Source organism: Etheostoma cragini, chromosome 2, assembly GCF_013103735.1.
Source record: "Etheostoma cragini isolate CJK2018 chromosome 2, CSU_Ecrag_1.0, whole genome shotgun sequence".
NCBI classification, from domain to species: Eukaryota; Metazoa; Chordata; class Actinopteri; order Perciformes; family Percidae; genus Etheostoma; species Etheostoma cragini.
In genome coordinates this window covers 15,355,555-15,368,338 of record NC_048408.1, presented here as the reverse complement: position 1 = coordinate 15,368,338, position 12,784 = coordinate 15,355,555, and the positions used below count along the sequence as shown (strand labels likewise).

The following is a 12,784-nucleotide window of genomic DNA, read 5'->3' as shown; positions in this document are numbered from 1 at the left end:
CCCCAATTTTTGGTGTGAATCTTTTAAAGTGACAGAAAAGCGTTGATTTATTTAAATGAGTGGAGGGATTGGCAGCATAGCATGACTGTCACTGCGTTCTTACAGTTTTTGCCCACACGCTTCAACCAAAGTAACATAATTTTAAGTTGTTGTTACTATACCTTAAACATAGTGTAACAACACCTTAAACAAAAGCACTGCTTTGCACTTTAGTAGCAATTCTACAAAACAATTGCTCCTAGACACTATACACTATTTCACACATAAGACATTTGAATGAAATCTTAGGGTACCATTGGGAAAACACATCTATTCAAAATACAACACACATTGGTTGACTGAAAAGACGTGGACACACACCTGAAAATAGTGACTTACAAAACTGAACACCAATCAGCCAGCTACAAAAAGGCCTCAGTTAAGCCATTTTGAGAACTTTGCGAGCATGGAGGCAGGGAGAGCTAGAGGCAGAGGGAGAGGAAGACAGAGAGAGTAGGATGTGGTCGAAGAGGCACCGCAAGGACCCTTATTTTGGATGACATAAGAGCAACTTTGGTGGACCATGTCATAAACCATGGCCTGACTTTGAGGGAAGTTGGACAGAGATTCCAACCTAGTCTAAGCCATTTCACAGTTTAATCTATTATAAAAAGGACATTCCAACTTGAAAACAGGTATGTCTTCAACTCTCTATTGTATCTAGAGTATTTACAGTACTGTACAACATCACATTACCGTGTCACATGTATTGTATTGCAGGGTGGCCAATGCTCCTTTTCCAACAAAAGTTGTGGTTTTGTGAAACATACCGTGATAACTGTGCTGCGATGTTTCAGCACTGTGTGTGGTAAATACAGTAAAATTCAGTATACACAGTACTGTAAAAAAGAAGCAAACCAAAACAATTTGTAGTGGGATTTTTCTACAGAATGGCTAGAAAACCTACTGAGGTGGACGCCAACAAAGTGAACCTAGTCAGAGCAAACAATGCAATCCCCCTCCACCAGCAACAATATCATACATTGACGAGGCTGGATTCAACCTTTGCAAAATCCGCCGAAGGGGACGTAATATAACTGGCCAAAGTGTAATTGTGCACGTCCAGGGGCGGCACGGGGGAAAATATCCCATTGTGTGCTGCCAAGAGTCTTCAAGGGCTACTGCACCATCATGCAAAACTGGGTCCCTATAATGCGCACCACATAATCACATTCCTAGATGCACTTCATGATGCAGTTGCACAGGATGGACCAGAGCAGCCCAGGTTTGTTGTTGTCTGGGATAATGTTAGTTTCCATCAGGCTGCTCTGGTCCAGAACTGGTTCACCAACCATAATCAATTTGAAGTTGTGTACTTGCCCCCTTACTCGCCATTTCTAAATCCTACTGACGATTTTTTTTCCCCCTTGGAAATGGCGCGAATATGACCGCCAACCACATGCTCCTATGCCTCTTCTGCAGGAAATGGAACAGGAATGCGGCAACATTGAGGTGAGGTCAATCCAAGGATGGATTCAGCACACAGGGGGATATTCTCCACAATGCTTAAAGAGTGAAGACATTGCTTGTGATGTTGATGAGAGCCTGTGGCCAGACCCCATCAGACGGCAGGATCCATAAGTCCACTTGCGCACAATTGTTTTTTTCTGTGTTTAAAGTAGTGTATTGTTTGTTTTATTTTTTAATTTATCTGAATTTACTGTACTGTAAAATATACTGATTTAGAATTCAGTTTTTCGTTTTTGGTTGTTGTGAAAACATGCCCTCTGTGAAACTGAATGAAAACAGTGAAAACAAAAGACTGCAGTGTTTTATTTAAAGGAGACTAGTGTGTTACTGCTGATCTGAAAGTGTATTTATATGACGCAAGTGGGTATCATTTTGTCATCAGAGCAACATTTTGTTTTGACAGCAGAGTTTCAATTTGACATGGATGTGAATGGTTTATTTCCCAGTGTTGTGTCTTATTTGCTTGTGTGTGGAGTTTTGACACAATGAGCCAAGTTTTGCATAATGTGTTCAAGCAATGGGCAAAAACTGTAATCATTTGAAATATGCCCAAAGGCAGAGGCAGACTACAGCAATTCATAGAAAAGTATGGACCTAATCTCAAAGTCATGTTGCCTCACTGCAATAAAACAATTTTTATTGCAAAAAAAAAAGAGATTTTTTTTCCCAGAGCCATTTCATAACATGCAACGGCTTCTATTTAGCTCTCCCTTTCTATTTAAGTGCATTTTGCGTCAGCAGAATGGCTTTAAATAATCTTTGTAACTGCAAATGAGTGAATGAAAGGCAAAATAAATAAATAAACAAAACAAAGCCAGTCTTCTCCCTCCACTTTACACACTGCATAATCTTTTTCCACAATGTATCCTTCAGTACAAAAAGCAGTGTGGCAGAATGGACTTGACACCAAAGAAACTTTAAGTGACTCATACGTTTTTGGCTGCATTCCAGCTTTTATCGCTTTCTTTGTTGTGGGCTGAAGTAACAAAAAGTAAAAAATTGCTTCAAGAAACAATCATAAGGATTTTCATGACATCCAATCTTCTTTTTGAAACTATTTATTGACGGACGTTTTCTGCAACAGCCATTGGATTTGTTTACATTCAACAATTCAAGCTCTATGTATTAGTTTTATTGATTGCATTCATCTAAAATTTAACGGAGGCCCTTGGTGGGTAATCGGGAGAATCAGGAGAATTCCCAGATGGGCCGCTTCACTTTTGGGCCAGTCGATTGTTTTGTTGTAGACATTTGTCATGTTAGTCTATCTTCTCTGAAAGTAGGCTACACACATTCACATTCTGACAACGCAGCCTCTGCATGGGAGTGTAATGTGAGGGAGTTCTCCCCTCTCAAACTGAGTTAGTTGGCTGCTGAGACGCGTTAGGGAGGATTGATGGGAGAAAGAAGCCAGGAGGGTGCCAAATGTGCCAAGCTTACAGATTTTCAATTTTCAAGAGGACAATCACAAGTGGCAACTGGTAAAGAGAGATATAGCCTAGGCCTGATTATTAGCATTAGCAACATATTCATTTGGTTAAATCGTTTTCATAGACTTTGCAAATATTGTGCAAACATTGATAACAAAACTCAAGCTTGATCTGTGTATGCAGTAAAATGACCTCTTAGTTATTTTTTGTAGCATCTGATCAGCAGATAAGCCCCACTGAAAATGATGAGCCTAAATACTGTACTGTGAATTGAAGTGTAGCAGTTCAATATGCATCTTTCTGGAAGAGTTGGATACATTTAAAATGTTTTACTACTTTATTTCTTTCTGCTTTTGTTAATTTATCAACCTATCCTTGTGGAATTGTGGAATATTTTTGTTAACTTCTCAGCTTAAGTGAAATATGATTTAACGTTTACATTATTTGTTGAACCATGGTATTAATAAAAACTACAGGAGAGTGACAGCTGAACTGTTGCTTCATTTATCCAATGTCCCCCACCATTAAAAAAGCGGGCCGGTCTTGGGCCTGAAACTCCCGGGCTGAAAAGTGGTCCCAGTCCGGCCTTGATTTAAAGGGTTTGTTATGACTTCAGTATGGCCAAGTTATACTATAAACTTTGCACTCTTTAGGCCTTCAGGGAGGTCTACAGGGAGGCTATGTCTGTAGATCAGAGAGCACAGGGATCAAAGAGTACACCATCCCTTCCTCTGCACCGTCCTGGGACCGGAAGAGCGAGAGTGAGGAAACATCTCTCCGGGGAGAGATGTTTCCTCACTTTCCTCCCTGTCGGTTTCTCCATTTTCTGACTGTTCACTGCTTTCTGTAGAGTAATGAGAGCAAAGTCTGTCTATTGGCCGAGGTATCGTGCTAGCGCCAGAAGACATCCACAGAGAGTTTGAGCAGATTTTCTTCCTCTCTCCATCTCCCACTGTCCGTCGCTTTCCCCCATTCCTCAATGTCGGACTGCGTTTCATTCACTCCTGCTCGTTTGTTGTCTCATTGGTTTCTCACTGTTGTCATTCTTTCGTTTTTTGGCTCCTCTTTGAATGAACTCCTCCCCGCAATTTGCCCTTTTTCAATTCAGCTAAGTGATATTCCTCATTAATCACTTTGTGCGTCTCACTACACTCTCGTAAACTAATCTCTCTCTTGTAATTGTCCCATGGATTCTCTCCAACCCTGCAATTGGTCATCTTCTTTAATCTTGGCCTCCGTAGTTTCCTTTTACACAGCGCCTTTTCTGTCACTTGACATCATTCACGATTTCCCATCTCTTCTCTTAGTTGATCTCGGCAGCCCTTAGCTCTTTCTCTCTCTCTCTCTCTCTCTCTCTCTCTCTCTCTGCATCTCTTGCTTGACACCGGTCACGCTCCTCCTCCTCTTCCTTATTTTGGCTACCCAGAGCCCTCATGCTGGTTTGTGTCTGTGGGCTATGTCCTTGAATGGAGGTCAGGTGGGTTTCCTTTAGTTTGAGGGGTGTCTCCTCGTGCGGGTGTGGGTGTGTACGCGTGTGTGTGTGTGTGGGAGGGAGGAGGGAGAGTGAACGATGTTTTCTGAATGCGTGTGTGTTTGTAGGATCTGAAGGACGTGTGTTGTTTGTGTATGTGTGTGTCTTCTCTACATACAGAAGAGCAGCCATGCATGTTCTTTCCTGCCAGGGATTGCCCTTGACATACACAGAAGAGGATAAGCACAAACACACACCTGACTAGCTGCATTTGTGTGTGGTGCAGAAGGGATTCATGTGTGCGTCATTGCGTCCGTGCTTGGGTTTCCGCAGGATAGACAATACCATCCAACCCTATTATGAATCTGCTGAGTAAACTGACACTGACACTGATTGTACACAGTGCACACGTTCACAAACAAAACACATGAAAAATTGTCTCTGAATCAACGTACACATGCAGGATGACACCAGTGCGTCAGACTTTTTGGGCCAAGATGGCTACGCATGAGCTCAATCACTCCATATGGAATGCACTGTGGGATGGAGGGGTTGGAGACCTGCCACGCAGCCAACACCTGAGCAGTTACCTCAGCAACAGCAAGTGGAACAGTTGGCTGGCGTCGCCCGGCTGAAATAATGAATTACCTGGAAAAGCCCCCTGGGTAGCAAAGACGACTGCTGGCAGTTCACTGGAGGATTGGAAGCATGGATCGTAATCCACCGTATAATGAACTGGTCATTTGGCTGTCAGGGGAATAGTGCTAATTGCTATCCAGAGTCAAATTCAAAGCGGTGCACTTACCTGAGCGTTTTGGTGGTCATGTCGGCTGCTGTGATGCCATGATACATCAGCGTTTCGTTCCACACTGGGTTCAGTGTATTCTTCAGGGTTTTTGTGCGTAGCTTGTTTGCCTGATGAGACAAAAAGAAGAAATGTGAAATGAAATTCATGGAAAGGGAAGGATAAAAAAGAGGAATGTTTTAAGGGTAAAGAAGCAAACTCAGATCAGAATTAAAGAAAAAGAATAAAGGATCATGAAAAGGAAGCAGAATGAGTGACACTATAACATCAACAAAGAAGGAGGGAGACAAAAAAAGTGGGAAAACATCATTTATCTCTGTCCCTCAGGAAATCGCAGACATCTGCTGCCTACTTTGTAGAGGAGAGTGAGAGGACGCAAGGCTTCCCTTGCCTCACCTAGCAGTCTGTCTCCTCCCCAACATGATAAGACATGCTTTAGCATTAGCCAGTGATCATTTTGTAGTCAGACCTCAAAAATAAGCACTGTGCTTCAAACAGTAGCCAATTAAGTTGCATAAAACATTTAGCATGAAAACTTTAATCTTTCCAAGAAAGAACGTGTCCAAAAGACCTTTAAGCCTTACCATACAGAAATTAAGTTTACAGCAACATTTCCCACTGTTACCTTAAAGGTGCAGTAGGTTAGCCTTATGAAACTAACTTTCTGTCATATTGGCTGAGACCCTATGTTTGAGGAGAAATACATGAAGCAGGTAATTAAAAAAAATATCTGGCACCACCTACAGGCTGTAATGCAATTAGCAAAAGTCCAACGTTCCCTGTTTAGATGCACCAATCAGGGCCAGGGAGCGTCTAATTGCGTTTCAATAGGCTCGTTTGAGATGAACTGGGCCTCCCCTGTAAAGTGGAAGAGAGCAGGCGGCAGCAGCAGGGGGCGGTGACAAAAAGCTGCGGTAAAGTCGGACAGTTTCCAGCCGTTTTCAGCAGCCTTCAGGCTGAACAAGAAGGGACAAAACACTGTGGTGCGATTCAGATTTAATAAAATATAATCAGACCCACACATCAGCTGGTACACAGTCTCTAGTTGTTTTAATTAGGACAGCGTAGCTCTCAAAATGTTTTGCTGGAATCTTATGCTGATTTTAATTAACAAAAGACTGTAGATGAGCCAAGATCTGAACAGATTTGGTCTCTCTGATTTCTAAACATCACCATCAGCCACAAAACGTGTGTTCTGTACAGAATGAGTCTTTAAATCAGACAAATAGCAATTAAAATCCCATTCAAAAACAACAAAAAGTTTATATAAAACGTCATCATGTTGAGTCGTTTGTTAACCAGTTAGGTGTAAATCAGCCGAGAAGCCGGCTTTTCCCAGCACGCTCTGGGTCCGCCTTGCTCTTGCAGTAGGTGAAAAGCAACTGCGCTGCCTGCGTCTCAGAACTGTGGCCGCCTTGCTCCCTATTGAGATTTCTGTTACCCATGTGTGCATGACGTCAGAGGAAGTCGGGATCAAGTCGGACACAATTCTAACCGGCATGCAACGGTTGATCGCCGGTGATCAATCAACCTGGCTCATCTAGAATGAGCCCAATAACTGCACGTGCACACGCATTTTATAGTATCCTCCCCTCCCACCAGCTGCAGATTGGTTTCCCCTGCTCTCCACAGCTAGAGGGAAGGGGCTTGGGAGACCGTTTTAGGCTTCAGCGGAAAGGGAGGAGGGACTGAGAAGTTGTTCATGTTCAAATTGTTATGTCCTGGATCTTTGCAAACCTACCTAAGGCCTTAAGGATGAATTCATCTTGTTAAAATTTTGATTTTGGATTTTTAATGGAAGTTAATACTACTACTACTACTACTACTACTAATAATAATAATAATAATAATAATAATAATAATGTATCCTTTATTAGTTCCACAAGGGGAAATTATAATCTGTTATTATTACACACAGGCCTGAATTACACACACATGCTCTGTACCAATACATGCACTAAATGGAGAGATGTCAAAGTGAGGGGGCTGGCCTTGGAAAGGCGCTCCGAGCACCTTGGCAGTGCCCAGGAGGTGAACTGACACCTTTCCAGCTACCAACCACCATACTTTGGTCAGTATGTGGACTTGAACCAGCAACCCTCCGGTTCCCAATCCCTGAACTGAGCTACTGCCACCCTAAAGATTCCTAAAGATTTTCCACTGTAGTCAGAAAACATAGGCACTATGAATCTAGAGTGGGTACTCGCTCTGAAGCTAATTGCTGTCCCAGCTCACTTCTGCCTCGCTCTAAAACACACACACACACACACACACACACACACACACACACACACACACACACACGCACACACACACACGCACACGCACACACGCCGGCTCGACGCACACAACAGCGCAAGTACACATCAGGGCACTTATGTTATTTGTACTACAAAGAGTGTATATATTTTGTAACAAGTGTCCATTTCATTATAATATTCAGATTTATCATAAATCATTGAACATATATATAAATACATTCATTTTAAGTTCTCTTTAAGACGGGTGGAGGTGGGGTCACATTTGAGCATTTCAAAATGTACTTGAAAGTAACGTAACTAATTACTTAGTAACTTGCCCAAGACTGCATTTGAAATACCTTTAGTGAGGAAATAAATACAGCATGCTAAATGATAAGTCTGGTAATATTATTAGATATTTTTTTCTCATTGTAAAAAAATCCCATTAAAAATAAACTGATAGAATTGAAACAAATAGAAAGTAGCTTATTCCTCTTTTTCATAGAGCTCCATTATTATCCAAAGCCTCCACTGATTTAGGATTGCACTTCTTGTAAGGGCTCAGTAAAAACTGGTTTGAACCCAAAAGCATGCCTCTAAAGCCCTATCTGCACAGGACTAGTGTAACCAGGGGAGCTCATGTGATTAGAAAATCTAAACATAACGACAATCAAAGACGCAGTGTAGGCGGGTTGATCTCTTTGGAGATGGGGAAGGGGCCCACAGAGCAAGGATTCAATTTTGCAGACTCCGTTTAAAGGGAGGTACCGCGTAGCCAGCTAGACACTACTGGAAAGTAATGAGGGGCTGGTTGGCACTCTTCTGGTAGCATTCAGAAGTTTGGAACGTGCCCCGTTCCAGGTGCAGTAAAAGCAATTAACAAAAGTAGTTGTTTGGGCCAGGAGTCAGGTTTTTTGGAGGAGAGGCACTGCAGAGCCATCTCCAATGAGGAACAGGCAGAAGGCGGTGGAGTCCTGCGGGAGCCTGGCTGGAGTTCTTGCAAAGAAAGGAGACCGGGCAGGTGGCAATGAACTGCCAGTTGTCCTACTCCATCGAGGAACGCCATAAACATTGACTTAGGAAAGCCAGTTGACATCCAACCCCAGGATGATGGGCCAGGTGAAACTGGAGGACCTGCGAGCGAAGATGAACTGGGACTTAAAGGTGATTAACAAAACAAACACTATGAGCTAAATGTGACTGCTTTATCTTGTGTTTGATTCTTGCTCCAATGTTGCAGGAAGTGGTAAGGATCTTCCCATGCTCAGCAGAAGTTCCTTTGGACTTGAACTTGCCAGACAGCGCATCTGGCTTCACATTCTTTGAGCCTGGGCGGTAGCACAAAGTCGATTAGGTTAAAGAGCTCACATGGCCTGGCAGGAGTTCAGCAGTTTAGCAGTGCATATGTATTCCAGGTTCCAGAAGTCGGTCCCCCCCAACCAGTCCTAGGGACTGCAAGTAGGTCAGCATGCTAGGGTTGTAGTTACTAGTAGTTAGTGGGACAAGAATGTGCAGGAGTAAAGCATCTGGACCTGGACAGATTGCTGAGAGAGAACAGTGCTTACTCCTGCGTAAAAACTGACCTCAACCACAAACTGGCGCCAGGGTTCAGGAAGGGTTAGGACGGGAGCTGAGGTGGAATACCGTCAAACACCTCCACAGCAGTTACTGTTGTTCTGGATGTAATGCCGGTAAAAACTGATGATCCCCAGGAAGCCCTGCAGCTGCTTCCGAGAGGAAGGGACAGGCCAGCGGCCCCGGACACTGTAGTCTATTTTAAGTCAACCTCACATTGACTGTCCTGGTGCCATAAATACTCACTAAATCACCAATTGTGTATTAACCCTCCACTGAAATTAGTCCACAACAAATGCATTATTTAGTCCAGCCTGAGTAACTTGATCAGAACTACAGTGCCCAGATTTTAGGGAGTTATATATTTGAAAGAAGGTGACCCATTTTGAAAAAGATTTCTTCATCATCTTCAGTGGGAACAATTTGGGGAGCAGTCTGAAAGTACTAAGAGAAGGACAGACACATTGTTGATTTTGGTCTTTTCATGGGATTTGTTGACAATAACAAAAATATAGAGCACTGACAGCCTTATCTTTTAAAATTTCGAACAGTATATAGAGAAAAATCTCAACCAGTTATATTAAGCAGCTGTGTAAATTGTAATGCATCAGATACAAATATTCAATTTTAACACGAAGCCCTGCATATTGAATACATTCCAATTCATCTTTTTTGCTATTAATAATTTGATACTTAAACAAAAATTTGTATTCATACTTTAAATTATGTGTTGCTATTTTTATTCAAGTGAAGGATCTTCCACCAGTGTACTTACTGTATACATACTCTCTGGCTGTCCAGTTGGTAGAGAAAATGTGAAGACTATTCTCTTCAAATACTATTGCTCCTGTCTAAAGCTTTACAGATAAACACCTCATTTTTCGCTCTTTCTCTCTCTCTTCCTTTTTGCCACAGTAAGCCTCTTGCTAATGCCTCAGGGCCAGATGCTGAGCCCTCTCTTCCATCTTCTCTCTCTTGGTCTGTTTTTGTCCCCACATTCCATTGTTCTGCCTGTGTCACCTTCCCTTCCTACTCCCTTTCCTCCCATCACTGACCCCTTTTTATTCTCCATTTTCTGCTGAAAACTTTTGGCTTATCTACAAGACTCAGCCCCCCGGAGTTAGCTCCATGGAGGGAACAAGTGTTTTTGATTTATGTAATTTGTTTGATTCATTAATGTGCAGGAGGAGATATTCACAAGCAGACTCACGACTCACAGCGGTTTTGCACAGCTGTATGTTTGCCAGCACAATCCAACAACAAAACAATTTCACAAATAATCATACATCCCAATTGACTGAATTAGGTTTGTTTCCTGAACACACATCCTACCACATGCTACATCTACAAACACATGAAACACCAGTTCCCTCTCCCTGCCCTCTGTCACTGCCTGCCTCCATTTTCCCTCTACGCTGGTGCTTATGCATCTGTTTTTAAATGTTTTATCTCTAGCCCTCCATCTGCCCATCACACTCCCTTCTTTCTCTCCATCTGTCTACATGGATCTCTTTGCTTATTTCACACTCCCCCCTCTCTCAATCCTTATTTCCAAAAGCTGTGGATGAAGAGCTTGTGAGTGAATCTTCCATGTACCTCGTTAAGGAATGGGAAGATGAAAATACTAAAGACCGACACAGAGGCTCCGGCAACTACTGTGCCCTAGCTTATGTGTAAGAATGAGGGAGTGAGTGATAAAGAAGGAGGTATAAAGGCAGCATCTCTGTCACTGTGACTACAGCCTTAGCATGTGTCTGTGCAAGGTCATGCACGGCTTGACAGTGTTTGTAGACATTACAAAGACAGCATGCTGGACTGTAAACTGTTTGAAGAGCTTGTGCTGGAGGACGGGAGAGTGAGAAAGAGGAAAACTGAGTGAGACAGAGGAGACGTGTGCCTCTGCACTCTATATTTTGATAACTCAGTTCTTTTGCAGTAACCGGAACCTTTTGTGTTGTGGATAATTCACTACACCGTTTGCATTGCAGAGTCTGCACATGGACAAGGAGTAGGTGTGTGTGCATGTCCATTACCCTCACTTTGACACGTGCACGCTCCCACTTTTCAAGAGACGTGGTCCCCGTATTAAATAAATGTATGTTCATGGGTACATAACTTACTCATTGACGCTTTTTCAGCGTGCCCCCCACCACCACCTCTACCACCCCTCTCTCTCCCCCATCAATACTCGCCTGTTGACGTGAGCCGAGTAACAATCGTCCCTGTTTCCATGACAACCACCTGCTGATGATCTCCCCTCATCCGTCTATCCTTTTCTCCTCTCCCTCTCTCCCCCCTTTTCTCTCCACACACTGTTGGTATTTCAAGGTCAAAGAGGGTCCCAGCCAGATAGTGAGATCGAGACAGAGATAGGGGTAGGAAGTGGCGAAAGGAGAGCAAAAACAACAAGGGAGAAGACAGGCTGGAGGACAAAAATCCCTAAGATGTTGTTATTGTTAGCAACTTAGACCTTGGATAGTTGACACGTTACTCCTATCTTGGCTCACCGTCCTTTCTGCACTAACTTCATTTCATGTCAACCCTGAGCCAAAATGTCTGACAACAGGTTGCATTCTGCCATAGCTGGGGTTTGCTGTTGTGGCAAGCCTTATCTTTCCTGCTGCTGAGTTAAAAAACGAGACAAGAGTGGTGCAGCAGTCCAGAACGTGTTTGTGCTCGATAAAGCAGAGCATTGGACGAGCCACATTAAGCAGTAACCAACCGAAAAGCTCTCCACTCAACACTACACATTAACCGCTGTCATGTTAGGTTTTTTGCAAAATGTTTTGACTTCTTTTTATGGTGTCTGAATCAACAAGGGAGAGTATTATTTGCAAAAAGTAAAAATATTAAATAAAGTATAAAATATGTCCTATTTTCAGTCATTTCTATAAATCATCTCCTTTTGTCAGCAGTTTCTATGTGATGTGGGGTTTTCCGGAGGGAGTGTCAGTGTCTGGAATAGCTCAGTGTGGTAGTAAGTTACGTTAATTGCTACTGAGGTAAGGTTGGAGCAATGACCTTGCTAGCCCCGGGGAGAAGATGAAGCTTGACGTATGGATCAGCCAGTCCATTGGAGTCCATGGCTTTCAGTCCCTGTGGACACAAGCAGACACAGACACACAGACACACATACTGTAGTGTCAAAGGTGACATCATCATGCCCTCAAACATTTCACACAACTGACAGGGTTACAAAAAGACAGCAGACATGCCAGAGCTCTTCTTCTGTAGCTACATCTCTACAGTGTTCATAGGGGTTCCTTTCCATGTTACTATTTTTTACCATCCTTGATTTTTTTCTGTTGTCCTCAAGAGAATCGTTCATTGTGATTAACATAATTGACATCATGTCACAGTACACAATATGTGCTACAAGGCTCCTTTAACTATGGAATGGGATAATTTATTCTTGAATTGACAAGCTGCTGAGGGTGTTGCGAACACAATACTTTAAAAAGGTTGAGAGAAATCAGTCTGACGTCTTGTGCAAACGTAAAAGCATCACAGGAGAATTGTTTTCATTGGGACTTCAAGGAGGATTATGCAACCACACAGTCCGTTTAAACAATGAAGATATTAAAATTGTATGTACCTTTGCCTTGTGAATAGTACAATGAAGGCAGTTGTTCTCCTGATCAAAGAGCAGGGTGAACTCCAACGTTCCTAGGTAGGCTGAAAACAACACAAACCATGGCAATTACTGCCAGTGAAGGGAAAGACAAGCTCACACACACACACACACACACACACA

The 12,784-nt window shown here is 42.8% G+C and overlaps 1 protein-coding gene across 2 annotated transcripts in view; it reads right to left on the bottom strand.

Annotated features, from left to right (window-relative positions):
* doc2d (double C2-like domains, delta) overlaps positions 1-12,784 on the bottom strand; it is a 69,139-nt gene that overhangs the window by 20,813 nt on the left and 35,542 nt on the right. For both annotated transcript variants that reach the window (XM_034898275.1, XM_034898268.1), the window contains exons 3-5: positions 12,626-12,705; positions 12,052-12,126; positions 5,216-5,325 (exon numbers count right to left, since the gene is read on the bottom strand). In XM_034898275.1, the coding sequence (XP_034754166.1) occupies positions 5,216-5,325; positions 12,052-12,126; positions 12,626-12,705 (265 nt within the window). The remainder of the gene's footprint in view (positions 1-5,215; positions 5,326-12,051; positions 12,127-12,625; positions 12,706-12,784) is intronic.